The following is a 26,994-nucleotide window of genomic DNA, read 5'->3' on the forward strand; positions in this document are numbered from 1 at the left end:
GTTCACACAGTAACACTTGATGTTTCTTTATATTGTCAATATTTGGTAACTGGCAGCCTACAACAGCTGAAAGTTGATGTTGCCATCTGGACTACGGACTCAATTTTACAAGCGAAGGGAAGTAATCTTAAATACAAGAAATTGACAAGACTTTGGAATCCTTAGGCAGAATCTTCTCCCAAGTGTTTTTTAAAAGGAGGGGAACGTCTAAGAAAGACTGTAGCAGCTTTGGCACGGTTGCCGGCACTGCTCAATGTGGAAGACTGCATGGGTTTGATTTCTCCTTGTGTGTTTGGTTTTTCAGCAGTGAAATGATTTGTGTGATGACTATGCATATTTGATTGGTCTTCTTATAGGGCGAGTATGTGTCCTGTCTCCTATCCCTATTGAAAATGATGTCTGAGCTGCATTTTCACCACCTGCTCAACAACTTTCACAGTAAAGATGAACTCAAGGTGACAAAAATACACTGACGTCATTCAAACATACAAGCTCATGTTAAGGATTGTGTAGAATGTAGGCACAGACTAACAATATTGTACTGAAACTGCATCAAACAAGGATCATAACACAAGAAACGAAGCAAATCTATTGGAAGTTTTACATATTTATATGCAACAAGAAATATATTGTGCTTGTGTCTCTGTGTAACTGTGTTTGAGTAAATCTCCTTTCAACCTGGCAGGAGTTTCTGCTAAAGATCTTCTGTGTGTTTCGAAATCTGATGAAGCTTGGCGTGTTTCCTCGAGACTGGAGTGCTATGCGGCTTCTTACCAGCCAGTGAGTATTTACTTAGTTACTAGGGCCAGTACAGTATGTATAATCAGTAAAATATTTTGCCTTAACGGGGCAAAAATACTATAAATGTATTGTTTTCTTAGGCCTGATAATAAGAACAATGTATAAAATGCTTGACCTAAGAGAAAATACTTCTTTAATACTTTATTTAAAATGATGCTGCACATCAGTGCTGCCTGCTTAACTAAGTATATTGTGTCCACAAAACCCAAACTGCATGCATGCCTCTATTTTAACAGAAGGAGTGATCAATAAAATGGTAAAGTAACCAACCCAATATTACTTCGCATCACAGGCAGGAGTTGGCAGCAGTTCAAGCAATTCCAAATGTACTGATGCTTTTATTAATTTTGCATCCCATGTGATCCCTTGGAAATGTGCACTTAGATAAGTGTGTAAGTGTGTATTACAGGAATTGCTTGAGAAAATTTGGTTGAAGCCTCAACAGCAGCAACATGAGAAATATGTAATTGGCTGTAATTTAGGATTGGCTGCTGTTGAGTGTATCTTAACATAAATAGCAGGAGGGATTTAAGGAAGCCATAACCCTGGAGGTGTACATAGTCAATGTTTTGTAGTCAGATGTATTTCATTTGTACAGTGTTTTTAAGGATAACATCTCTAAGTACTGTAGATCAAGATCCCTAATGAGCAAGGCAGGGGGCAAAGTGGCATGAAAAACTCATAAGATGACATGATGAAACAATGCAAGAAAGCCATCTTCTTCTGGTGACACCAGATAGTGGAACTGTGATCATTACAAGATATTTAAGTTAAATGTTCTGAGTTAATATTGTGGTTTATTGTAGTTATACAGTAAATGTTGAAAAAAGTTTTAAGAATGAGAATAGCAGCTGATAGGAAGCAACAGTGACTCATCAGTTTATCAACTGTTTAATTAATGTTAATATATAGTCCTCATTAACAATGCTAAAAAAAAATTTAAAGATCTGTTTAAATCTTTTTAAATGTCACTTGAGAGAAACAAGATTATAAATTAAACTCAACTAAACAAGCTTTAGTTGAATTATCTTATGTAATTATTAGCTTTAGTAATTATCCTAGTGGGCAAAAATGGGAACTACTATAAGCACACATTGTTTTCTGGGTAGGAGCAGTGGACATGTTAAAAATACCGCCAAGATTTTAATTCTATAAAATAACTTTTAAGAGCTTTTTAATGTTAACACCATAAGTAAGTGCAGACAGTGTGCTAATTTCTAATTATCAGATACTGTATATTGATACTGTAAAGATTGGAAAATAGTGAAAAGTGGTTCACGGTGGGACAAGTGGGACAAAGTAGTATACATTTTAATTTGATAGCTGCAACATGTCTCAAAACAAGTGTTGCTAAAAAGAAACAGCTGAAGGAACATTTTGCAAATAATTAGGTTAACTGGCAACAGGTCAGCAACATGACCGGGTATAACAAATAGTATCTTGTAAAGGCAGTGTATAATGCAGAAATGCTGCTGTCTTCTCTGAGTCAAAGCTCATTTAAAATGGATTGATGCAATGTAAAAATCTGTTTTGTGATCAGATAGATTAAAATTTTTAATCATTTTTGGAAACCATGGACTCCGTATGTGTGCTTGGGATTAAAGAGGAGGGGGACCATCCGGCTTGTTATCAGAGCTCAGTTGTAAAGCCTGCATATCTGAGGTTATGTGGTGAGTTAGTAACTACTGTATGTAAAAGGCAGCTTGCATATCTGGAAAGGCCCAATCAAGACATAAAGATCAACATATGCTGCTATTCAGGTCAGCCGTTAGGGTTGCACAAGCCTTAGTGCCGGTCCCAAGCCCAGATAAATGGGGAGGGTTGCGTTAGGAAGGGCATCCAGCATAATAACATGTGCCAAATCAAAACATGTGGCTAGTCCGCTTTGGCGACCCCTAATGAGAGAAGCCGAAAGAAAGTTATATGCTTCTATTCAGGCAACATCTTTTTCAGGGAAGCTCTTACATATTTCAGCAAGCCACGTATAATGCCAAACCACGTACTGCATCTTTTACAAAGGCATGACTTCATAGTTGTAGAAGAGTCCAGGTGCTAAACTGGCCTGCCTACAGTCCAGACCTTTCACTAATGAAAACATTTGGCACATCATGAAATGAAAAATATGACAATGAACACCCAGGACTGTTGAGCAGCTGGAATCCTGTATCAGACACGAATGGGAAAAAATTCTCCTCCTAATACTCCAGCACGTTGCCCTCTCAGTTCCGAAACGTATGATGGACTGTTGATAAAAGAAGAGGGGATGCTACACAGTGGTAAACATGGTCATGTCTCAACTTTTTTGAGATTTGTTCTGGCCATCAAATAGAATATTACCTTATCTTTTGCCCTAAATTGTTACATTTCCTTAATATAAACATGTTTCTATGTTGTATTGTGAATAAAATATGGGTTATTTTGCAACAGTTAAAATAACTGTTTCATAAATAAGGGGGTTTAGGAAGTCTTTAATGTATTCAAATGAGCAGTAGGAGGAAAGTCATAAAGCAGAAAGCAGAGTAAGTAGAAGAAACAAAGCGAGTCCATGCTGTTTTAAACCTTGTCTTGGTTCTCAACACTTATTGAAAAGTTGTCCAACATGTTGTTCAAATATGTTTATCTTAATATTTTGCACAGAAATCTGCAAAAGAAAATATTATACTGCATCTAAGAAGATTCATACAGCATGTTGTAAATAATAGTTCCTGGTATTTCATGCACTCTGTAGGTATTAATAAAAAATATCCTTAGTAATAACATTGGAGTGACATTGACTAGATTTGTAGCACAATGTTAACTATTCCTGTAAATTTATCAAGGGCAGTGTATATAAATGTACTCATGCTGCTAATCTTGGTTAAATGTAAACTATCCATTAATAACAATGGCATTTAATACACAAATGTAGTAATTGTTTGGAAAAATGGTTTATTTTTGGTTTAAGCATACAGTTTGGAGGTGTTTTATAATTTACTCGATATTTATATTTTTTAGAATTTCATAGTTTTGCCATGATAAACACAACTTAATATTTTTAAGATACACAAGACAATAAAAGAAATGAATTTTTCTTTCATGCTTAAAAGTATTTACCTAACAGTCCACATTTGCCTCGACTATGGAATATATTTTTCAGTTATGTATTGAAAGCTGTATTATATCATTATAATAATGCCCTTTATGCAATTCTATGATTTCCATTTCTATCAAATTTAAGTACCGAAGCTCAGCTACACTTTCATGTTCATACATATATATCAATTGTACATAAGATTTATGTGCATATGTTCATTGCAGTTTAACTTTTAATATATTAAATAATTTCATGTAAATAATTGATATTGATGTTATGATATTATGGAAATTAATTGTGAAAATGTACAATTATAGCAACCAACAAAATGAAGTTTACTAATTAATGCTTACATTAGACCTGATTGTTTTTTTTTTTGTGGGGTTTTTTTTTTTTTTTTTTGTGATTGTTTATCATTGTTGATCATGGGATTTTTTGTACTAGCTCCCAGAATTAAGTCTGCATTCATCTGTATTTCTAATTTCTTGTGCAGGATTATTGTGATGACAACCCAATATCTGACTCCTGCACTTCACAAGAACTTCTCAGATGCAGACTTTGATTTTAAGGTAAAGAATTTATTTTCTCAATTTTACTTATTTTACAATATAACTACCGTAATTTCCGGACTATTAAGCGCACCCAAATATAAGCCGCACCCACTGAATTTTACAAAGATTTTTATTTTAAACATAAATAAGGCGCACCTGTCTATAAGCCACAGATGTCTACACTGAAACTAATGAACTTTACACAGGCTTTAATGAAAGACAGTGTCTGTTACACGGTGTAACGGGTGAAATATGTTGTGGCACCTTTAAGAGCAGAGCGGCATTTTTACGGTATTACTGCATGTGTGCAAGACCGAGGAATATGTCCTTATTATTTTCTGATGCTCATTTCTAAGTTTCTTTGACTAACCCGTAACGCTGTTGCCAAGAAAAAAAAAAAAAAAAGCACAAGTTTTGGAAACCTGTCTGTGCTTATATGATTTCTGTTGCAACTGGAGTTAGTGAGCTCTCCCTTGACCCTGACTCAACGCGTTACAACGGCTTGTATCTTAACAGTAGCCGACCAAGAAAGTCATTGTTCACTGTCTTCCTCCTTCCTTTCACAACAATTTCTCTTGAAAGTTTATCTTTTGGCATCGTCGTGCGTTTAAAAATCACCATCGGTGAAGCTTTTCTCTCGATGCCGTGCAGCTCAGAACACAAGTGAAGTGTGTTTTTTCATGCCCGTTCGGCAATTTCATTGGTCTAATGTTATGGGGCTCAGTTTTTTGGCTTGAAGCTTGTGACCCGGGAAAAACCCAGGAAAAATACATAAATTAGCTGCTTCGTTGTTTAAGCCGCAGGGTTAAAAGCGTGAGAAAAAAGTAGCGGCTTATAGTCCGGAAAATACGGTATAAGCTAAATTATATAATATGGGCTATAAAAAAGTTTCCATAACAAAAATCAGTTAACATCAGAAATACATATATGTTGTGAGACACCGGGAACATGCTATTGTCTTCTCAATTAGAAATACTGGTAATTTGGTGTATTTTAATAAACAATCCTGAGTCTTGTGAAACTCTAAATAATAAATAGGCTTATCTTCTATATCTACTATTTGTAACATGAACTTTATTCTTAACCTTAAAATAAAAGAGTTGTGGTCTGTAAAAGAGAATTGCGTAATAGGAGAATGTTCACCAGAACATTCATTGATTTACATATAAATTTGATTCTTTGATCATTTGTATTAATGTTTAGAAGTTGTCAGTTGACAGTCTTGGGTAGCAGATGAAGAAAGATTGGTTCCCTTTCAGAAACTCGAGCTGCATCAAAACGCTTTGGGAACGCGTCCGAGTGTTCACGCTCTGAAATAATGTGTGTAATCAGTCAAAAATTGGACCCTGGCCGTCAACGGCGGGGTGACATCATGACCAGGAAGTATAAAACGCATACGGAGAGAGGCAGCATCAGCTTCTGTTTGTTCATGAAGCACTCTGTGTGTATGTGTTGAATTGTTTGTCAATGGTTCATTGCCAATGCTAGGCGGTTCTCGAGAGAGCCAGCTGCATGTCAGTGCCACAGCTCCGCTTCCAAGCGCCACTCTCTGAGGAGAGAGCTCGTGCTCCTCGTGGTTCTGCAGAACCTCACTGAGGCAGAGCGGCATGGCAGTTCCTGAGGCTTGCGAATGGACCTCGCAGAAGGTTTTGAGACGGGCTTGTCCCTTTCTACAACCTCACCTGCTTGGTCCAGCACTCGCTCAAAGGCTCAGAAGCATGCAGTTCGGCGGTTTCTTCCCCCTGCGACGAGAGCATTAGCTCCGCCTCTCTTCCTTTAAGAGGAGGAGGGGGGGCGCTTTGCGAGCTTGGCTCCAGGAGCTATGAAGATGGTGGAGCTATGTCAGGTTTCCGAGGGATCTGACTGTGCGCATTCTGCGCACTTTCGGCACAGATTGAGTGCTATCTCTCCTGGGACCGCCTCCTCCCTCAAGACCCCGACATTACCCACGAAAACACTTCATAATACGTTGGCACTCGTGGGTAATGCTTACGTCTCGGCAGGTCAAGCCACTACGTCACTACGCCACTACTTGTTGGCCATCTGCTCTATCAAGAGAGTAGGGGACTTGCAGGCCCTTTCTGTGGTCCCCTCCTTCATAGAGTTTACCCCAGGTAAGGCTAGTGCTTCCTGTATCCCATACGGGTTACATCCCCAAGGTGCCCTCGGCCCTCCCACGACCCGTAAGATTACAGGCATTATATCCTTCTCCGCCCCAGACATTTTTTCCTAGCCCAAGACAAGGAAAAAATTGCACGCCCCGGACACCTACATCCACAAGACGAGTCCTTGGAGAAAGACCGATCAGCTGCTTGTCTGCTAGGCAGGGACTGGTCAGTCTGGCATGATTGGACACTTGTTCCCAAAGCGTTTCGATGCAGCTCATGTTCCTGAAATGGAACGTCTATAGGTTACTATGTAACCCTAGTTCCCTGAGGGAAGGAGACGCTGCGTCCCTATGCCACACCTCCTTGGGTATGTCTACATAATTTAAATAAAAATAATGAATATAATAAAATTTACAAATTAGCATGGAAACATTCAGCAAACTTTATCGCCTACATTCACAATACTTTGGGAAATGGATGCTATGGGAAAAATTATGTAACGATTTAAAATTAGGAAATAACAGGAAATAGCATATTTACCAGTAAAATGTAAGTGATGCCAAACTAAAAAGATTTAAAAGATGAGCTTCAGAAAACATTTATCCGTGTAATATGACCCATGATTTGAAATCAACTACAGATTAAGCAGCTGAACAAAATATATATGGTGAAGGAAACAGATGTGTCAACTGTACAAGAACTTTATTATTGTTCAAAAGACATTGTTCAAAATAACTCATTAGATGTCTAGATATGGATTGCTTGGTATATATTACTATATGCCACATGTCTTGACTGAGAACCTTTTATTTGCAGACCTGACAGCAGTTATATACAGTTTTGTATAGGTTCTTCACATTTTACTTTTAGATTACTTTTAGATTATATTTTATTTTAATGAAGTAAAAACCATTTAACTAAACAACTAAACATACAACTACATACAACTAAACCATTTGTTGTAATAGAAGCTTGAGTGCAGGTCCAGTGGTTATCATAAAAGCTGGCAAAAATGTTTACCACAGTTTAAATTAATGCAAATGATGTGAAAAGAAATACATGAAAATGTATTGAGTTTTTATAGTTTACAGTGGTTCAATGGTTTGACTTACGATTTTTCAACTTCACGAAGATGATCGCTACTCGACAATATTGTACAAATATTTTAAGTTTAGAGCGCAAGGCAAACGTAGCAGCGTATGTTCCGCCTTCCACTTGTGAACCGCTGCTCGTCCATGCACCTGCACCGGCACTCATCCACGTGCCTGCTGCCATATACATATATACTTATAGTTTATATAGAACGATACTGTAAATTGCTCTGTTGTGCTAAATTATGTACTGTAATTTGTTAAATTATTAACACATTACAGTATAATACCCCATACTGATCATCATTCTTTAAGACTCCTGGTTAGGCTAGATATAGGACTACCTGTACTTATTTTGCACCTGGCATTAATGCCAGTTGTTTTTCCATACATTTCAGTATGTACATTTCACATGGAGCAATGGCAGATTCCGAAATAATCAGATAACGGTTATGGTCAAGTGGCAGGATTTCCGCTTATAATACAAACACCTTATTGGTTAAACGAACAGCAGTTATGTTAAAAAAAAATGTTGTCCCTTGAAATACCGGTAACATTTTCTACCTATACATTTTATCTGGAAAGCCTCTCTCTCTCTCTCTCTCTCTCTCTCTCTCTCTCTCTCTCTCTCTCTCTCTCTCTCTCTCTCCCTCTCTCTATCTCTCTCTCTCTCTCTCATACCTTAAATGCTCTTTAATGCTAAATATGTTCTTAATTATGTTATGCTAAAGTGTGATGACTATGACAGCCATGTCTGTATGTTTTTTATTTTCAGCTTTGGAACTCCTTCTTCAGTTTGGCTGTGTTATTTATTAGCCAGCCCAGTCTGCAGCTTGAGTCACTCAGTCAGGTCAAGAGGCAGCGAATAACAGACAAGTATAAGCATATATATATATATATATATATTTATATGCACAAATACACATATATAATTGTTTCTATATAGAGTACCAGGTGTCTTATCGGAGAATGCTGTTCACTCTTTTATTTAGATATGGAGATTTGAGAGTGCAGATGGTGTATGAGCTTTACAGCATGTGGCAGAAGTTAGGTGAGAGCATTTTCTCTGTTCCACACTTTCTGACCTTCCTGTTTTATTAGAGTTAGTTAACAAGATTACAGCCTTGTTTAAACAATCCTTCATTGTTTATTCTTTAGGTGATAATAAGCCTCACTTTACTCCTGGGATGATGGGTCCATTCTTAGGAGTAACTCTGGTTCCTCAAGCCGAGGTCAGGAATATTATGGTTCCCATTTTCCATGACATGATGGACTGGGAACAGCGCAAGAACGGCAACTTCAAACAGGTCAGATACCAGATGAGACAATGGGTCAATTTTCAAGAGTTTAAGTTTAATTACCATGAATGTACAGATAAATAAATTCTTACTGTATTTAATAATTGTTGTAATAATATTAATCGTATACTTTTAATTAGAATTAGATGAAATAAACACTTTTTTCTTAAACTTAGAGTCTAATGCTATGCATATTTTGTGTATGTGTATGTGTGTTTTTGTTCATGCAAATGTAGGTGGAGGCTGAATTGATGGATAAGTTAGACAGTATGATAGCGGACGGAAAAGGAGAGGAAAACCACAGAGAACTTTTTGGATTACTGTGAGTTTTGACACATACCTGAATGTACCTTTCTTTGTTAAGTTAAGAAGTTATGTTTAGACGGGAAATTTAAATGCTTCTATTTACATTCCTTTCTTATTAAATATACATTTGTTTGTTTGTTTTTTTTAAATGTGAATCTTAATGTGAATCTAATCTTATCATATTTTGTTTGATTATTTATTACTAATGTTGCTGTATGATATCTTTCCTACAGAACCCACCTCTTTGGACCATACCCAAGGTATACTTTATCTGTCAATCTCTTTAATCCTGCAAATGTACACAAATACTATTACATGCAGTACTAATGTTGCAATTTTGAAACCTTATTCTGTCAGTCTGTTGGAGAAGATTGAGCAGGAGACATGGCGAGAGACAGGAGTGTCTTTCATCACGTCAGTCACACGCCTCATAGAGAGACTTCTGGATTACAGGTGTGTCAAAGTAGGCAAAGCACAGCTATGGACACTCCTCTTAAGTATGAGCATCACAAAAAAAGCCGTATGAATTTCAACATATCGAGTCAGAAAGTACAACTAGCAAGACATATGCAACAAAATCTATTAATGAACACAAGAAATCAAACACAACATTATACTTACAGTTTATTTGCAATACTTACAAATTACAAAGATAAAAAATTAACGCCTGCTGCAGCTCCAAACAATTCCAACTAGCACCAAAATGTTTAAGATGTCACTCATGTTCATTACCGTTTTGGTGATTGGCAGTTAATCATGAGCTTCCACCCATTCGAGAGATATATCAGGTATCATATGGAGAAGTTATGCCAGGTAAAGAATCCCCAAATGGATGAAATGACTTTTAAGCAGCACTTAAATTGACATGATCAAATTTGGTGAAACATCGTGCACTGTTCATTTATTCCACCTGTATGCATGACATTTCCCATTTAAATGCATTGTACATATCTGCTATAGATAAAACAGAGAAATGCTAGAAAATGATTCTCTTAAGTTTCTATCAATGTTGTGTCAGAAGCTTCGAAGGTCAATTTCACACAGGCTGCACTGCCCACTAAATCTGTATGTGTTAACTTAACAGCGCAATATTACAGCGAGATATTCAATTATATGATTCACTAAAATATTACATTTCACCAAGATCAATGATTAACTTTGGTAAGCATTTTTTTGGCTGCATTTTTTATATTAGGAGAAGCTGGGCTTATTATGAAGTCTTTAAGCAATCTCCTGTGATTTGTGTACAGTATTACATGTGTGTTGAGTTTGCAATTAATGAACTATGCCTGGTAAATAAGGATTGTCAAATTTTGCCTCTAGGGACAGTGTAAGAGGAGAAGAAACAGAAAGTAAAAAGTTAGGAGCCAACATCATGGTAAACATGTTTTGCATCAATTCATAAACTTGTTTTTCTAAGGCTTATTTTCTAAGGTGTTATAGTTTTGTTATAGTTTATATTTATGAATTAGAATTCCCATTGTAGTACAATTGTGTGTCAGATGTGAGTGACTATCTATGTTTTCAAAAGTGCTTACAACATCCTTTAAAAATTATAAAAAAAATAAATAAATAAATAAATAAAAAACAAGCCCAATAAGTTGATAAATATAGAATAGTGTGGTGATGAATGGATAGTTATCCAAAATGTAGATGCTGTTTTTGTAATAGTGATTATAATGAACTTTAAACATATAGTGAACCTTAAATGGACCATTAGACACAAATAGTTATTTTAATACAGCAAACTACTTTCAATTGTACAGTGTACATGTTAATAAATTAAAGGATTATTAATTTACTCTCATCCTGAGTCAGCTGCTAAAATGCTTCAAATTTTTCTGTCTCCTAAATATTTTCTTCAAGTGTGAGATAACCAAAGAAGACATGTATATCCGCTACATTCACAAACTCTGTGAACTCCATCTGCAGGTGCACAACTACACAGGTATGGGGAGAAAAAACATCAGGAACTTTCAGAGATGGTGTAAACATCTACTTGTTTGCATATATGGTCATATGTGCTTGCTCGCGTGTGATCCACAGAGGCTGCTTTCACGTTGCTGTTGTATTGGGAGCTGCTGCAGTGGTGTGAGCAGCCCCTCCGGGACCTTCTGCAGTATCCTGCTCAGAGTCAGTGGCAGCGCAAAGAGGCCCTCAGTAGGAAGATACTGCACTACTTCAACAAGGGCAAGGCATGTTTTACACACACACTCACACACACACACACACACACACACACACACACACACACACACACACACACACACACACACACACACACACACACACACACACTTAGGGATGGTAGGATTCACAGATTCGCATCTGTGAATCGGCATAAAAGTTAACGATGTGGCATGTGTCATTTGTATAGTGGTGCATAATTTTTTACATATTTGTGTCGGGAAAACGTTTTATTTGTATATAATTTTTAGTAGATGCTTAATACATTTATTATTTATAAAGTGAATAATAAATCAATCATTTGTGACCAATATTTTATATGTAGATGGATTTCTCCTCACTAAACTGTTTCTCAGCACCACTGCAGCCACGTGAATATGTATCACGTATACGTATCATGTATGTCCTGAGAGTAACATGGAATATAGATTAACATGGCAGAGGTAGACATGGAGACAGAAATGGAAAAGAATGTCTGGTTTTATTTCATCTTTTTTATTTATTTATTTTTTGCACTAGAAAGGCCTGTTTGTAAAAGGGTCATGCATTCAAATTCAGAAGGCACTTAAGTAAATTGATGATTTGCTGTCTGTCTGAACCAAAGAACTAAAAATGAATCTGTACCATATAAAATTGCATGCAATTATATTTATTTCATTGCACCGTTTCGCATTGAATCACATTGTGTTGAATCGAATCGAACTCACTGTACATCTGTAGCTGCTTCATATGTTTCTTTAATGTATCCTAATGTTGGCTATGCATCGTGATACAAATTCCATTAGCCTCAGTTAAGGAGATGCACCTCTTTAATACACGCACGCACGCACGCACACACACACACACACACACACACACACACACACACACACACACACACACACACACACACACACACACACACATATACATGTCCATCCTCTGGGACTTTTAGGTAAAGTGACTTATTAGCAACAATGTTGATATTTCATGATATGTTCAGGAGCTCAAGAACCATTTACAATATTCTCAATATCCTAAATGTGTGTGTGTGTGTGTGTGTGTGTGTGTGTGTGTGTGTGTGTGTGTGTGTGTGTGTGTGTGTGTGTGTGTGTGTGTGTGTGTGTGTGTGTGTGTGTGTTTGCGTGTGTGTAGTGTTGGGAGTATGGAATATCTCTGTGCAGAGAACTAGCCCTTCAGTATGAGATGTTATATGACTACCACAGCCTGAGCTGGATACGGGTAAGTGTGTGAGTTTATAGTATACAGTATGTGCTGTGAGTGTTGTTAAGTATATTTGCTCAGTGTACATTTTCTGGTTCCAGAAAATGGAGGCCAGTTTTTACGACAACATCATCGAGCAGCAACGCCTGGAACCTGAATTCTTTAGAATGGGCTTTTATGGACGCAAGTTTCCCTTTTTCTTGCGCGTGAGTTCATTTTTAAAGATGAATTAATGATTACTTGAAATATAAATGTTCAAACTGAGTAAAGGTAAGCTATACATATGTATGTTTTGCTAGAATAAGGAGTTTGTGTGTAGAGGCTATGACTACGAGCGCTTGGAGGACTTTCAGCAGAGGATGCTTACTGAGTTCCCACAAGCTCTCGTTCTCCAACACCCCAACCAACCGGATGACAGTATTCAGCAAAGTGATGCGCAATGTACTGTACTCAGTCTAATAATTCTTTATTGGTTAGAACGGTGGTCATGTGTCATTGAGTACTGTATGTTTGTATAGAAGCTTCATATGCATAGATTTTATGTTAGTAATTAGTCTAATATATTTTAATATATTTCTAATAAACATTTATTATTATGTATTAATGTTTATTTTACATTTAGACCTTCAGATTTATGCTGTAACTCCAGTGTCAGAGCTCTCTGATGCACCGATGATGGACAGGGTGCCTGAACGAATCAAGAGCTTCTATCGGATTAACAATGTGTCACGCTTCTACTACGATCGGCCCTTACACAAAGGGCCCAAAGACAGAGAAAATGAGTTCAGGGTGAATATATATATATATATATATATATATATATATATATATATATATATATATATATATATATATATATATATATATATATATATAATGTATATATATATATATATATATATATATATATATATATATATATATATATATATATATATATATATATATATATATATATATATATATATATAAAGTATATGTATTATTGTAATTTTTTTTTTTTTATTTTATAATTATGAAAATAAACTGAGCTAATAAACAGTTCTGCATGTGTATTCCAGAGCTTGTGGATAGAAAGAACCACTCTGGTTTTGTGTCGTCCCTTACCCGGTATTTCACGGTGGTTTGAGGTGGAGAGAAGAGAGGTGGTGAGTGTAGGAATTATTACTGTTAGGAGTGTATTACAAAATATCAACAATATTTTAACTTTTAACAATAAAAATAAAAAGAGCTGTGTAATAATATGTATGTGTGTGTGTGTGTGTGTGTGTGTGTGTGTGTGTGTGTGTGCATTTCAGGTTGAGGTTAGTCCCCTGGAGAACGCCATATATGTTGTGGAGAATAAGAACCAGGAGCTACGTTCTCTTATCAGCCAGTATCAGCAGCGGCATCACCACAGCAATGTTAATTTGCTCAGCATGTCTTTGAATGGCACGATCGATGCAGCAGTGAATGGAGGGATCGCGCGTTATCAAGAGGTGTCTCTCATACTCTCAGAACTATTATAAAAGCACACAAATTGGCTGTGTCTGTTATAAATGAAAGGCTTTAAGTGCCTTATTTATTTGAATGCCAAGTATTTTTTTTAGCAATGTGACCAAAAGTTTGCAAACACCTGAACATCATACCTATTTGTGTTTTTTTGCATTTTCACCACATCTCTAGAAAGGCTTTCCAATAGAATTTGTAATGCGGCATTCAGCCACAATAGCATTATTGAGGTCAGACACTGATGTTATTCGATAAGGCCTGCAATATATATTTAGTTTGCATCTTCATCCCAAAGGTTCCACTGAAATTGTACTGCAGAACACACAGACATTCTTTACTATAGTGTGATCTTAACTTTATAGCAAGCGTTTGGGGAGTACTGACATTTGGGTGTGATGGTTAGCTGTCCACAAATGAGTTATAACGCCTTGTGACCTGAATTTGAATACTGCAATTCAATTCTTAGTATGCTTAATCTACAGGATATTCTACAGATATATCTTATAACAGCATGCATGTATTTTATTCCAATAACTTCATACTTCTTATAATTTACATAGTTTGTAATAGTTTACATCTTCTCTGAAATGAGATACAGACTGTTACACAAATGAAACACAAAGACTGACTTTGTGATAGCAGAAAACTTTAAAGTAAAATCTTCAGTTCTGATTGTTCAATGGTTTAGCCCTGGATTATGAGAAGCAATGAATAAAAAAATAAAAAAAAAATAAAATAAAAAAGCAAACCAAAAAATTGATTACACTTTCACACCTGATCAATGAAAATAATCTTAAAAGTTGTTTTGTTTTGTTTGTTTGTTTTTTTGCAAATACAGGCATTTTTTGATAAGGACTACATCAGTAGTCACCCAGAAGAAATGGAAAGAATCAACCAGCTGAAGGAATTGATGCAGGAACAGGTTAGAGACTTATAAATCAAATTTGTTTCTTGGTAAAAGATTCAGTAACATTTACACATTTGTTCTATTTTCAAAGGTTCATATTCTAGGAGTTGGCTTGGCTGTACATGAGAAACTGGTGCATCCAGAAATGCGTCCCCTACACAAAAAGTTGGTGGATCAGTTCCATGTGATGAGGAGTGGTTTGTCTCATGTGAGTTTTTTATTATTATTATTATTATTATTATTATTATTATTATTATTATTATTATTATTATTATTATTGTATTTTATATATTATTATAATATTATTATATTTTAGTTTACTTTGTTCTCTGCATAGAAATTAAATCCTATTTGATTAATGTATGTGTTTGCATTTTTTCCCAACAGGGTGTTGCTGCACTTGACAGATTCTGTCCTTCAGGTATGAGGATCCTCCCACCGAGTCCAGAAAGTAACAGAATGATTCATAGACACAGGTGAGAGATTTATTAGAGGAAGCCTATGTTTTTCTTTTTGGTAACATGCACATTACTGAATTATTATGGTTGCTTATTATTGGGCTTCATTTTACAATCATTTAGCAAAGTTATGTGTAAGTGTTTACAAACATCATACTGAACAAAAACAGTTCCGTTGCATATGTGTGCCTTGGTTTACCTTATGGTTACGGGCACAAACATCTATAAGATGTAGTGCTTCTAAAGCTGAAAGTGGCTGAATGATGACTAAAGAGCACTAAAGTGCCTACTAAGGGCACAGTGTACTAAATCTTCCAGTACTGCCGGTCAGCCAGTCCAGAACTTCAGTTACAAAACAGACACACTTATTCTTCTTTGGAGTTTTTTTTTTTCGCATTTTCTTTTGAGCCATGTGAGTAGTTGTTTTTAGTGCTAGATTTATTTTGGATTGCTTTCTGTAATCATTAATATGAAAATATTTTTTGTGGGATACAACTTTTTTTAAAATTAAACTGAATTTTGAGCAATACCACATTTCTTGGGTAAATTCTTCTACAAATCATTTGTTTATATCAAAACAATTGCTCATATCCTGCTTGATAAAGGGGACCCACTGATTATTTATGAAGATATTTTATTTATAAAGTCTGCCATTTAAAATTTCACTTTCATATTAATTGTCTTTTTACCTGCATTTCTTGTTCACTCTTTCTTCTGCATTTTTAACCCTCTCAGTCCCTTGGGTTCACTTCGTCTCCCCTCATCACACCCCTCCCCCAATGAAGGTGGGCCATTGATGATTTTGACAGATGGGCTGATGGACCAACAAGAAGATTCCCCGCTCATGCAGGTGAAGAACTCTTTTTAGAAGATTAGCTTTATTGTATGCACAAAGAGAGCATTTGTGTAAAAGTTAATTTCTTTTATCCAGCCGAGTCCCTCATCCTCAAGCCTCAGCTCTATTCGCTCCTCTTCCTCACAGATGATAAACTCGGCTCCTTCTAGTGCAAGAGGTAAAATAACAATTTTGTACATACACAAATTAGAGGTGCTTAATAAAGATTTTCCAAATATGTTCTACTAATATTATGTGAACTTCTTTCTTTCTTTCTTTCTTTCTTTCTTTCTTTCTTTCTTTCTTTCTTTCTTTCTTTCTTTCTTTCTTTCTTTCTTTCTTTCTTTTCATTGTCTCTCCTGACTTCTGTCACATTTTCAACTATCTCATTTAGGATCTCCCTCTCTGTCTGATAAGAATAAGAATTCCCGTGAGCTGCTGATGTTGCTTCCTCCTCACAGAGAGAGACCTAGCGCTATTTATTATGGCAACAATGAAAACGGACAGGTACTAAAGATCGGAAAATCTTTTATCTGATAGAGATTTTGCTGTCTACAGCATTTTGCTAACACAGATGTTAGGCCAGAATTCATTTTTTATACCATATAGTAGGCAATAAACTGACATAAAAAATCATTTTCTTCTTATCATTTCAATAGTTTTTAAAATGTACTGTATGTGTAGAAAAATGCAGTAGAAAAAACACATTTCATAATGAAAGCCTTATCAATTTAGATTTAAAAAAGTTTATGATGCTCCTGACTGGGGGAATGGAGTTCATATACATCAGAAATATATAGTTACTGACATTAGTTACTATATATTTCTAATGTCAAAATTTCACCAGGCTGCCACACACAAACAATGGTTACAGCCGACATATTCACATCAGTCATGTTGGATTTATTTCTAGATTTGGGCTGTTTGTAAAATAATGGAAAAAGAACAGTATTAACTGTGTTTTATTTGTAGATGAACAGCCTTCAGCGTTCTGTGCTTCAACAGCACAGTCCCTGCAAACCATGTCCTGATCCCCAGCCAAGCCTCACTGATAGAGGTACATTCTATGTGTGTGTTTGTGTGTGTGTGTTTGTGTGTGTGTGTGTGTGTGTGTGTGTGTGTGTGTGTGTGTGTGTGTGTGTGTGTGTGTGTGTGTGTGTGTGTGTGTGTGTGTTGCACCTCCTTTTTGCTTTTTTAGAGACATTTATACAGTGAGGAAAATAAGTATTTGAACACCCTGCACAAATACTTATTTGCAGCTGTATCATACAAATAAATAGTTTAAAAATCATATATTGTGATTTCTGAATATTTCTGAATTTTTTTTTTTTTTGATTATGTCTCTCACAGTGGATATGCACCTACGATGACAATTTCAGACCCATCCATGATTTCTAAGTGGGAGAACTTGCAAAATAGCAGGGTGTTCAAATACTTATTTTCCTCACTGTATATTTCACACTCTATGTTTCATGCTTGTGTGCTCTATAGGTGTTTCCCCAGCTCCCAGCAGCTGGACACTGGATGCAGAAGCAGGATCATACATGCAAAATCCGGGTACACTTACAATGCCCCATGGCTCTTCTCGCACCTTTCCACAGGGTAATAATTACACACACACACATCTGTCTATTGAGACACATTTACATACTACAACAAATGACTATATTAGTGAAAATATGTAAAATCTAATATTTTCCATTGCAAGAATGCAATAAGCCAAACTATTTCTTAAGCTTCAAAAATATTTCTGGATCTAGTCATTTCAAGCTTAAAATACTCCTGTTCTGTTATAATTCTGCTTTTGTTAAGGACTTATTTTTAGGAACAAAATCTTCACTTTACACATTTTTTCAACAACCTTTTACCAGCCCTCAAGCCTTTTTGTTTTTGTTTGTTTGGGTTTTTGACTATTTCAGTAGTGTGTTAAAATATTGATCAATATTTATAACTTAGTCAAACTACACTGGAATGCGCAATTATCAACAATTATAACAACTAATTATCCATAACGATTATACAAACTTGGATTTGCCATTTGATCTCGAATGTAATAAGTGAAGTATCTGCCTATAACATTATAACATTATAAAATTATATTATATAATATAAGTGAATAGCATGAAAGTTAGTTCTGTTTTTTGGGAAACAGTCAGGTGTCTTCCTGAACATATAGCACACTGAGATTGCACATTGAAAGTACCACTCACTTGTCAACTGTTTTTTTTTGTCAATATTTTAAATATGTACAAGCCAAAATTGTGTTGCTTTTTTTTTTTTGCATTTATTTGTTTATTTTATACTGCTCTGAGATTTTTAATGATTTGTCAATGCAGGTCACTTCTTGATGCACTTTGACACATTCCAGCAGCATATGAATGAGGTTCTGCCATCTTTGCCTGCACGGTCTCTTAGAAAGGTAAGCAGCAGTAGTGTACTCCTACATTACATTCAAACATGATTAAATCCAGCTAACTAACTCACACACATGTCTGTCCTTTAAAAGCATGTAACAATTTTTTGTTGTCTTTTTCATCTCTGTCAGTGCTTGAAATTGGAAAAAATAGGTACTTTTACTACCCTTGTCTACATTACAAATTCTCAAATAGTATTAATGTCTAAATGTAATAAAAGTGCAAATTTTATTCAATGACATGTGACACCAATTAAGGATAAGCATAAACCAGCAATTTTAGTACAGACTTTTAATATTTAGGTTTTTAATATTTTATGAAAACAGGGTAAATACAACATCTTAATGTAAATATGTAGCTAACAATTTTTTTGTAAATCACTTGGGGGAGAGACGAGAAAAAAGAAGCTCGGGAGCTTTTCAAGTGGAGGACTATAAAGTGGAAGTGCTTTATCTTTTTAACCAGTTAATTTTTTTGCTAGCGTCTTCAGCTGATGACAGCAGTAGCAGTTGTTGACTGCAATTGTCAGAGGGATGAAGGCTGAAATTCAAATAAATATGCAGGAATATTAGGGAAAATCACAAATTTCACAAAAGAAAAATGCAAAACAGTTAAAGGTGAAGCTAACAATATTAGGGACCTCTAAAGCAGTAAAGCCAATAGGCATACAGAAAGCCTATGCATATATTGAACCTTTAAAAGTTATTATGCAAACTGTACTTTGTTGCAAACTTAACTGTTGGATATCATCAAGATAAAGCATAAACAGTCATAGATTACATTTCCACAAATTATGTTTGCTCATACCACCTACAGAATGAAAGTTTTCAGTTTTCTAAAAAAAAACTCATTTTATTTGAAACCAGAGGGATAAACTTATAGGTACTAAAATGATAAATTCAAACTTTATAACCTTTTTATCTTTGTAAAACTGCTTTGAAACAATTGAATAGTTTCAAATATATTTCTAAAATGGCTAATTTGACTAATAGCATTGAAAACATATTAACTGGATGCATTTATCTACATTATGTTTACAGAAAACAATACGTTAATATTTTATAGTAAAATGACACACAATGCAACCTTCACATATTATATAAGCAGTATCTATTAAATCTAGGGATTTGGTTCTAGTCATTTTACAGAGCCGCAATTTATTTATTCACGAAAGATATGAAAGAAAGAAATAAGCAAATAAATAATAATAATAAAACATGAGGACAAATAGCCATATACTAATTTGCATTCGCTGAAATAATGAGATATAAATATATTTTAGTAATGTCAAAGCCAGTTTGATTATTTGCTTTGTTAGTTAAAGTGGAAAAGGACATGTTTGGCCATGTAAAATTTGAGATTTAATTTAAAATTATATTGGATATGAAAAGAATGAATTTTCAAGCAAATCATGTCATTATAGTCTACATTGATGTGATTTAAAATGTTTTTTTTTTTATCAAGTCTATCTGATAGATTTATTTGTTATTATAAGATTTTTCTGTGTTATGTAAACATCTTTAATGCGACGTTTTATGTCAATTGAATTTTTGCAATATATATCGAGAAAGAATAACCAAATGAGGTGTTTTTTAAAAATTGTTTAATCAAATGTTGATCAATTTGAATATCATCATTTTTTTGTTGTTTTATGCTGATATGCATATTTCTAGTGTAAATAAAATTTATTAATATTAAATAATCAATTTTTTTCCTTCACATGTTTTCAGTCCCCTCTTCAGCCTATCCCAGGCTCACCCACCAGCCCAGTGTCAGTTTTGGGTGGAAGTAACTCCACACTTTCCGGTAGTGCCAGCAGTGGCGTCTCCTCCCTAAGCGAGAGTGTGCACAGCCACGCAGAGACCCCAAGTCGTAATGAAAATGTGATCATGAACCGCCAAGACAATCCCATAGAAACTGCTCAGCTTCATTACTGGAGCCCCGATGATCACCTGAGCTCTCACTATCCGCATGTGCACTTCAGCAGTGTTCCTGAACACATGCCTTACTCCTCAGCCCCTAAGCATGCTCAGTACAGTCAAGGTCACTATGGAGCCTACAATGCAGACAGCGAGCCAGTGGAGCCCCAGAGGCTGTGCCATCTGCGCCCGGCAGGTTTCAGTGCCATACAAGAGCAGTACCATCACCATCATCTGCATGGCTCATTACGCCGAGCCGGAACTCCAACTGTGCCACCTAAACCCGCCCAGAGAGAGGAGGAGGGGACTGCACCACACCCAGTGCCCCTTCCTCGCCGAATATTTCCTCCTCACCGTGCCACCTGGGAGCAGGGCATAAGAGAGGAGCAAGAGGAGAATACAGGATGAAGACAAGAAGAAGGCAATGGAAAAGGGGGGGCTGTAACAGAAAGGTTCATCTAAGTGCTGCAATCCTCAACCATGCGTTAAGCTGAACTGCATGTGCAAGTTATCTGGTGTTAGGAGGCTTTGTGTTGATGTTTCATCCTTATAGTTTACATGACAGCAGCCTCTAGACCAGGACTTGCCTTGCACTGCAGACTCTAGAGACCATCAGACCATGCTTCAGCTTGCAGTATATGCTTACAAATCATACTCTGGTGTTAAAAATGTCTGTGAGCATGGTTTTTGTACCATTTTAAAAGAAAATCTATATTTTGTGAGTATAGTGAAGATATAATATAGACAATCCCTGTAGTCTCCTTGCTTAGTGTGGTCTTCTAAAGTGATGAAAAGACGAGGCCTTCCTCCTCAAGTGCAATGCTTCGAAATGACAGCACACCCAAGCTTGACTGCATAATCATTATCCCGGACCATGTAGATTCTAAATACTTCAGATAATTCTTATACTTTCTGTCTGTACTTTCCATATAGCATGGTCTAGCAAACAAATCCTAACTACAGACAATAATATTCCATGGAATCTTGCAAGTGGTCTCAAGAAAAATCATTTCATAGCTTTAAGATGTTTTTATCAAATGCTCCCTATTTCCATGTGTGTACTACAACTCCCTTTTTTCTCCTTACTAGTGGATGAATCTAATTACTCAGTGTAGTAAATAGTGTACACTCTTGTATTGGCTACACAAGCACACAGAACTCTCATAAATTGCTTTATTCAGGAAGCTTATGAATATGTCATATATGATTGTTAAGCATACCAACTAGCACTCAATACCTCTCATGATAATGTGGCACAATGATCGCTGATTACAGTGAATTGTAATCTAGAACATTTTTGATTTGGTAATGATTGAACTGGAGGGATTTAACTAGTTCTTAATTATCTGGCTTATTTAACAATGAAGGTAAACGCAACCCTAATTATTTATTTTTTTATTATTATTATTATTTGTATACCTTTTTGCTGATTTATTTCTTTCAGAAACAGTTTACTTTAAACCAAATTTGTTGGTTCCTTCACTAAAAACTTCCCCCTCCAGTGCATCCTAATCAACTTGCAGGTACAGAAGCTCAGGTGCGTATTTGAGTATTAGATGCTATTGAGCATGGTGGCTACAGGGAAACCACACCAAAAACATACAATACACACTATTACGATGTACATTCAGTCACTGTACATATATGATAAAAACAGCCTGGCGATAAATGCTTTTGAATAATCACACACTCTCAAAGCTGTTGTGTCTTTGTTTCATGTACATAATGCAGAAGTGACATATAAAGATTATTGGAATTTCATATTTATACTGGGCAAATTACAATAGCTGGTGATTGTCTCATTTGTTCTAGACTTGAGATAATGAGTCTGAAAGGAAAAAAACATTTATACTCTTTTCAATGTGCCCTCTTGTACATATTGTGAATGCATGAATAAACAGTGTTATGAATTTGTTTCATTTAGTTTTTTTAGGATATGATTTTTTATAGATTTCTATAAAGTATTAGATATAGTTAAAAGGTGATCCTTTTCAAAGCGGTTATAGCTCTGGTCTCCACAGTGGCATCTCTTGTGAGTTATTAAGAATAATTTTATTTTTATTATGATTAATAATCCTAATAATAATAATAAAAATACAAATAATGATAGTGATAATATAAAAGAATCTACTTAATCTCATAAAAGTTCTCCCGAATTTCATTATTATATAGAAACAGCATCATTTCCGGAGGGAGAAGTTTTTGGCAATTGAAAGTACATTTTGTAACCATTAAAAACAAATCTAAATGGCTCAACATTATACAGTGCAGTGTCAGATAGCTGCCAGCAGAGTGATGATGTGATAATAAAAATATGAAACAACTCTATTAGTAAACAGAAAAGTACAAAAAGCTGATTTAATATATCCACAAATGCAACCATTTTAGTATATCTTCTCAAGGGACAATACTATAGAAATGAAACTTGGATATATTTTAGAGTGGTCAATGTGCAGCTTGTATTGCAGTACAGATTTACTCTCCTTAAAAAATAACTTAACATACAGCCATTATTGTCACACCCTGAGTGAACATGTTAAAACTGTGTCCAAAGTGTCAATATTTTGTGTGAGCACCATTGTTATCTAGCATTGTACATGCCCATTTGGGCATGGAATTAACCAGAGCTGTACAGGTTGTTGCAGGGATCCTTTTACACTCCACCATAATGACATCACGGAGCTGCTGGATGTTAGACAGGGGGCTTTTCCACGTTCCCCTTGAGGATGCCTCACAGGTGCTAAATAGGGGTCAGGTCTGGAGACATACTTGGCCACTCCATCACCTTTACTTAAAGCAAGGCAGTTGTCATCTTGGCAGTGTTTGGGATCGTTTTCATGTTGGAAAACTGCCAAACGGCCCAGTTTCTGAAGGGAGGACATCGTGTTCTGCTTCAGAATGTTACAGTACATGTTGAAATCTATGTTTTCTGAAAGAACTGCAGCTCCCTAGTACCAGAATCAGAAATAGCTTTATTACCAAGTATGTTTACACACACAGACAAGGAATTTGATTCGGCGACAGGAGCTTCCAGTGCAGGAGAAAGTACAGACATAATCTAACAAAATATAAGTTAAACAGAAAATTAAATAATGCACTATATACAGAAGTAGAAATATTGTTTAACTGAATGTACAGATATGTTGTTTACAAGTGTGCAGTTTACAAATGTATCATTCGAGTTCTATGTATAAATGTGTCAGTTATGATGGACAATGTGTAGTTATGAATATTTGAATTGTTCAGGCTGAGTATAGCCTAAGGGAAAAAACTGTTTTTGTGAGTGGCTGTTCTGGGGGACTGGGCTCTGTAGCACCGACCAGAAGGCAACAGTTTGAAGAGAGAATGTGGACTGGGTGTGTGGGGTCTAAAGTGATTTTCTTAGCCCTTTTCCTCACTCTGGAGAAGTGTAGATTTTAGAGGTTGGGCAGTGGGCCACCAATAATCCTCTCAGCAGTCATGACTGTCCGCTGTAGCCTCTTGATGATCAAACCAGACAAATAGGTATGTACACAGGACAGATTCAATGATGGCCGAGTAGAACTGTTCTGCAGCTCGTGTGGCAGGTTGAATTTCCTCAGTTGGCAAAGGAAGTAAAACCTATGCTGGGCCTTTCTAGCAATTAAGTCAATATTATTGTCCCACTTTAGGTTCTGAGAAATGGTGGTACCCAGAAACTTGAATGACTTCACTGTTGCAGTGCTATTCATGATAGTGAGCGGAGAGAATGCTGGGAATTTCTCCTGAAGTCCACGATCATATCCACTGTTTTAAACGTGTTGAATTTCAGGTTGTTGTGGTTGCACCAGACAGCCAGCTCTTTAAGCTCCTGTCTGTAAGCAGACTTCCCTTCATCCTGGATGAGGCTGATGACTGTAGTGTCACCTGCAAACTTCAGGAGCTTGACAGAGGGGATTTTAGAGGTGCCATCATTTGTGTACAGGGAGAAAATCAGTGAGGAGAGAACGCAACCCTGGGGAGCACCAGCGCTATTAGTGAGAGACCTGGATGTGAGTTTGGCCAGCCTCACTATCTGCTACCTGTCTGTCAACATCGTATATCTGCTATAAATGGACATTCAGTGCAACCCAGATGAGGATGGGTTCCCTCTTGAGTCAGGTTCATCTCAAGGTTTCTTCCTTATGCCATCTCGGGGAGTTTTCCTTGCCACAGTCGCCACCGGCTCGCTCATCAGGGACAAACTTACTTATAAAGAACATATTCACTTTTAATTCACTCATATACACATTATCTGTGTAAAGCTGCTTTGAGACAATGTTCATTGTTAAAAGCGCTATACAAATAAAAATTAATTGAATTGAATTGTCAGAAAGTTGGTAAACCACTGACAGATTGGGGTGGGCAAGGAGAGCTGGGTAAATTTGGCTGAGAAAAGGTCAGGACTGATGGTATTAAAGGCTGAACTGAAGTCTGCGTATGCCATTCATGGCGGCATTATGCTTGAACCAGCAGCACTGATACAGCACTGAGACCATGATGCTACCATCACCATGACTGACTGTAAGCAAGACACAATTTTCTTGGTACCAGGGTGAAACCACACATGCTAGACACCATCTGAGCCAAACAAGTTTATTTTGTAAGTCTCTTATCTTATCTAGTCTCATCAGACCACAGGACATGGTTCTAGTAATTCATAATTGTAGTTCGTAATTGAACAGGTTGTCTTCAGCAAACTGTTTGGGGCTTAATTATGAGCTAGCATTGTAACTCAATTTTAGGGGGTTACTGATCTTAAAGAGTTTTTATTTAATCCATGTTTGTAAATCAGGACCATGGACACAAAACTACAAAATTAACAGAATGTGATTAAGTTCACAACATTTATTTTACATCCACATGCTGATGAGTGGTGGTCCGAAACATAATAACAAATAACATCAATAACTGATCTGTTCTTGGAGGTTTATTCGGCATATAAAAGTGCATTATCACATCCTGACAGGGCAAAAATGAGAACTAAATCTGAGAAGCCTTTTAATTCCTGATTGAAATTTTCAGCTTAGTCACTAGCAGCAATTCTTCAGCAATAGCACTTAAACAAGCATTGACCTGTGTTTTAGCAGCTGATAATTTGACAGACATATTCATAGGATCATGCGAAATTAACAAACCATCTACAAATACTTTAATTGCAATCAGAAAATATAAATGAAATATGTTTATAGACTGAAAAAGTGCCCTTATCACCACAAGATCGTTTTGAAGAAAGTTTATATTTATGCAAGCCACCAACCCAGATCAATAATTTAAACAAGACATGGTGATTATCTCGAAATTTAGGAGACATGATGTGTCATTGAAAATTGCCATGGTTTTATCAGGATCACACATAATGTGACAAAAATTACTTCTGAGAGGACCTGAAGCTACCTTGCTAAAACAAAACATAAGAACATCACAGTAAACCTAATAGTTTTCACAACACATACCATTATAAACCATTGTAAACCATTATAGCCATTACTATGGTTTCATTGCATAGCCTACTGTGTTTGTGTAAATCATTAATCAGTATAATCAAACCAAATTATTACATTATTACTAAATGAAATGAGTATAAAGGTTTAATTGTCATCAAATATATCAGTAGACCATTGGAAGACAACAGTTTTCATTAAAACGTGTAATAATATATGTCACTTATTGATAAGAAAAACAATATACAGTGAATTCAGGAAAGTATTTAAACCTCTTTTTTCTCATTAATCGACAGTCTGTACCCCATAATGACATAGTAAAATGAAGGGGGTCTGAATACTTTCCAAATCCACTTTGTGTGTGTGTGTGTGTGTGTGTGTGTGTGTGTGTGTGTGTGTGTGTGTGTTTATTTATTATTATTATTATTATTATTATTATTATTATTATTATTATTAATAATAATAATAATAATAATAATAATAATAATAATAATTTATTATTTTATTATTATTATTATTATTATTATTATTATTATTATTATTATTATTATTCGTGGTGGTGGTGGTGTGGTTTTTTTGTTGTAACAATCCATTATTATGTGATCATTACAAAAGCCTGGGCGCCATTTTCTCAGTTCGCTCGAGACGCTTAGTTAAACACTCGTGGATCGATTGCTCACTACTGCCGCATCCTTTTCCAAAAAAAAAATAAAAAATGTATTAAAAAAGAAAGGCAGGCATCTTCAATAAACCCTCTCCACTCCTCCTGCTTAACAACAAATCGGATTATTTAATGAGGTAAACGAAGCTGAAGCTGATAATATGATGTAAGTGTATTTTTGGTTCTTGTCGTTTCCAGGTGGCTTTTCCAGGCAATCTATTTTCATTGTCGGTATTCATGGATGTTTCTT

General features: G+C 35.9%; 2 protein-coding genes across 3 annotated transcripts in view; both read left to right on the plus strand.

The window, feature by feature from the left end:
• Positions 1 to 22,561, plus strand: part of LOC310733267 (dedicator of cytokinesis protein 3-like) — a 77,694-nt gene extending 55,133 nt beyond the window's left edge. Inside the window, exons 27-54 of the mRNA XM_083554336.1 lie at positions 357 to 455; positions 686 to 780; positions 4,368 to 4,443; positions 8,400 to 8,500; positions 8,617 to 8,675; positions 8,783 to 8,931; positions 9,159 to 9,244; positions 9,462 to 9,488; positions 9,586 to 9,681; positions 10,552 to 10,606; positions 11,095 to 11,176; positions 11,275 to 11,423; positions 12,550 to 12,636; positions 12,720 to 12,824; positions 12,918 to 13,059; positions 13,241 to 13,407; positions 13,680 to 13,766; positions 13,917 to 14,096; positions 14,948 to 15,031; positions 15,108 to 15,224; positions 15,404 to 15,492; positions 16,210 to 16,324; positions 16,406 to 16,487; positions 16,704 to 16,816; positions 17,282 to 17,366; positions 17,801 to 17,911; positions 18,646 to 18,728; positions 20,454 to 22,561. Of these exons, the coding sequence (XP_083410462.1) occupies positions 357 to 455; positions 686 to 780; positions 4,368 to 4,443; positions 8,400 to 8,500; positions 8,617 to 8,675; positions 8,783 to 8,931; positions 9,159 to 9,244; positions 9,462 to 9,488; positions 9,586 to 9,681; positions 10,552 to 10,606; positions 11,095 to 11,176; positions 11,275 to 11,423; positions 12,550 to 12,636; positions 12,720 to 12,824; positions 12,918 to 13,059; positions 13,241 to 13,407; positions 13,680 to 13,766; positions 13,917 to 14,096; positions 14,948 to 15,031; positions 15,108 to 15,224; positions 15,404 to 15,492; positions 16,210 to 16,324; positions 16,406 to 16,487; positions 16,704 to 16,816; positions 17,282 to 17,366; positions 17,801 to 17,911; positions 18,646 to 18,728; positions 20,454 to 21,050 (3,318 nt within the window). The 3' untranslated portion in view covers positions 21,051 to 22,561. The remainder of the gene's footprint in view (positions 1 to 356; positions 456 to 685; positions 781 to 4,367; positions 4,444 to 8,399; positions 8,501 to 8,616; positions 8,676 to 8,782; positions 8,932 to 9,158; positions 9,245 to 9,461; positions 9,489 to 9,585; positions 9,682 to 10,551; positions 10,607 to 11,094; positions 11,177 to 11,274; positions 11,424 to 12,549; positions 12,637 to 12,719; positions 12,825 to 12,917; positions 13,060 to 13,240; positions 13,408 to 13,679; positions 13,767 to 13,916; positions 14,097 to 14,947; positions 15,032 to 15,107; positions 15,225 to 15,403; positions 15,493 to 16,209; positions 16,325 to 16,405; positions 16,488 to 16,703; positions 16,817 to 17,281; positions 17,367 to 17,800; positions 17,912 to 18,645; positions 18,729 to 20,453) is intronic.
• A 4,200-nt stretch (positions 22,562 to 26,761) lies between these two features.
• Positions 26,762 to 26,994, plus strand: part of LOC310733712 (dystroglycan 1-like) — a 7,966-nt gene continuing 7,733 nt past the window's right edge. Inside the window, exon 1 of one of the 2 annotated variants that reach the window (XM_083555120.1) lies at positions 26,762 to 26,910. The gene's annotated coding sequence lies outside the window, so the exon portion shown is untranslated. The other variant, XM_083555119.1, reaches the window with a different exon arrangement.

Source organism: Silurus aristotelis, assembly GCF_946808225.1.
Source record: "Silurus aristotelis genome assembly, chromosome: 11".
In the NCBI taxonomy this organism is placed as follows: domain Eukaryota; kingdom Metazoa; phylum Chordata; class Actinopteri; order Siluriformes; family Siluridae; genus Silurus; species Silurus aristotelis.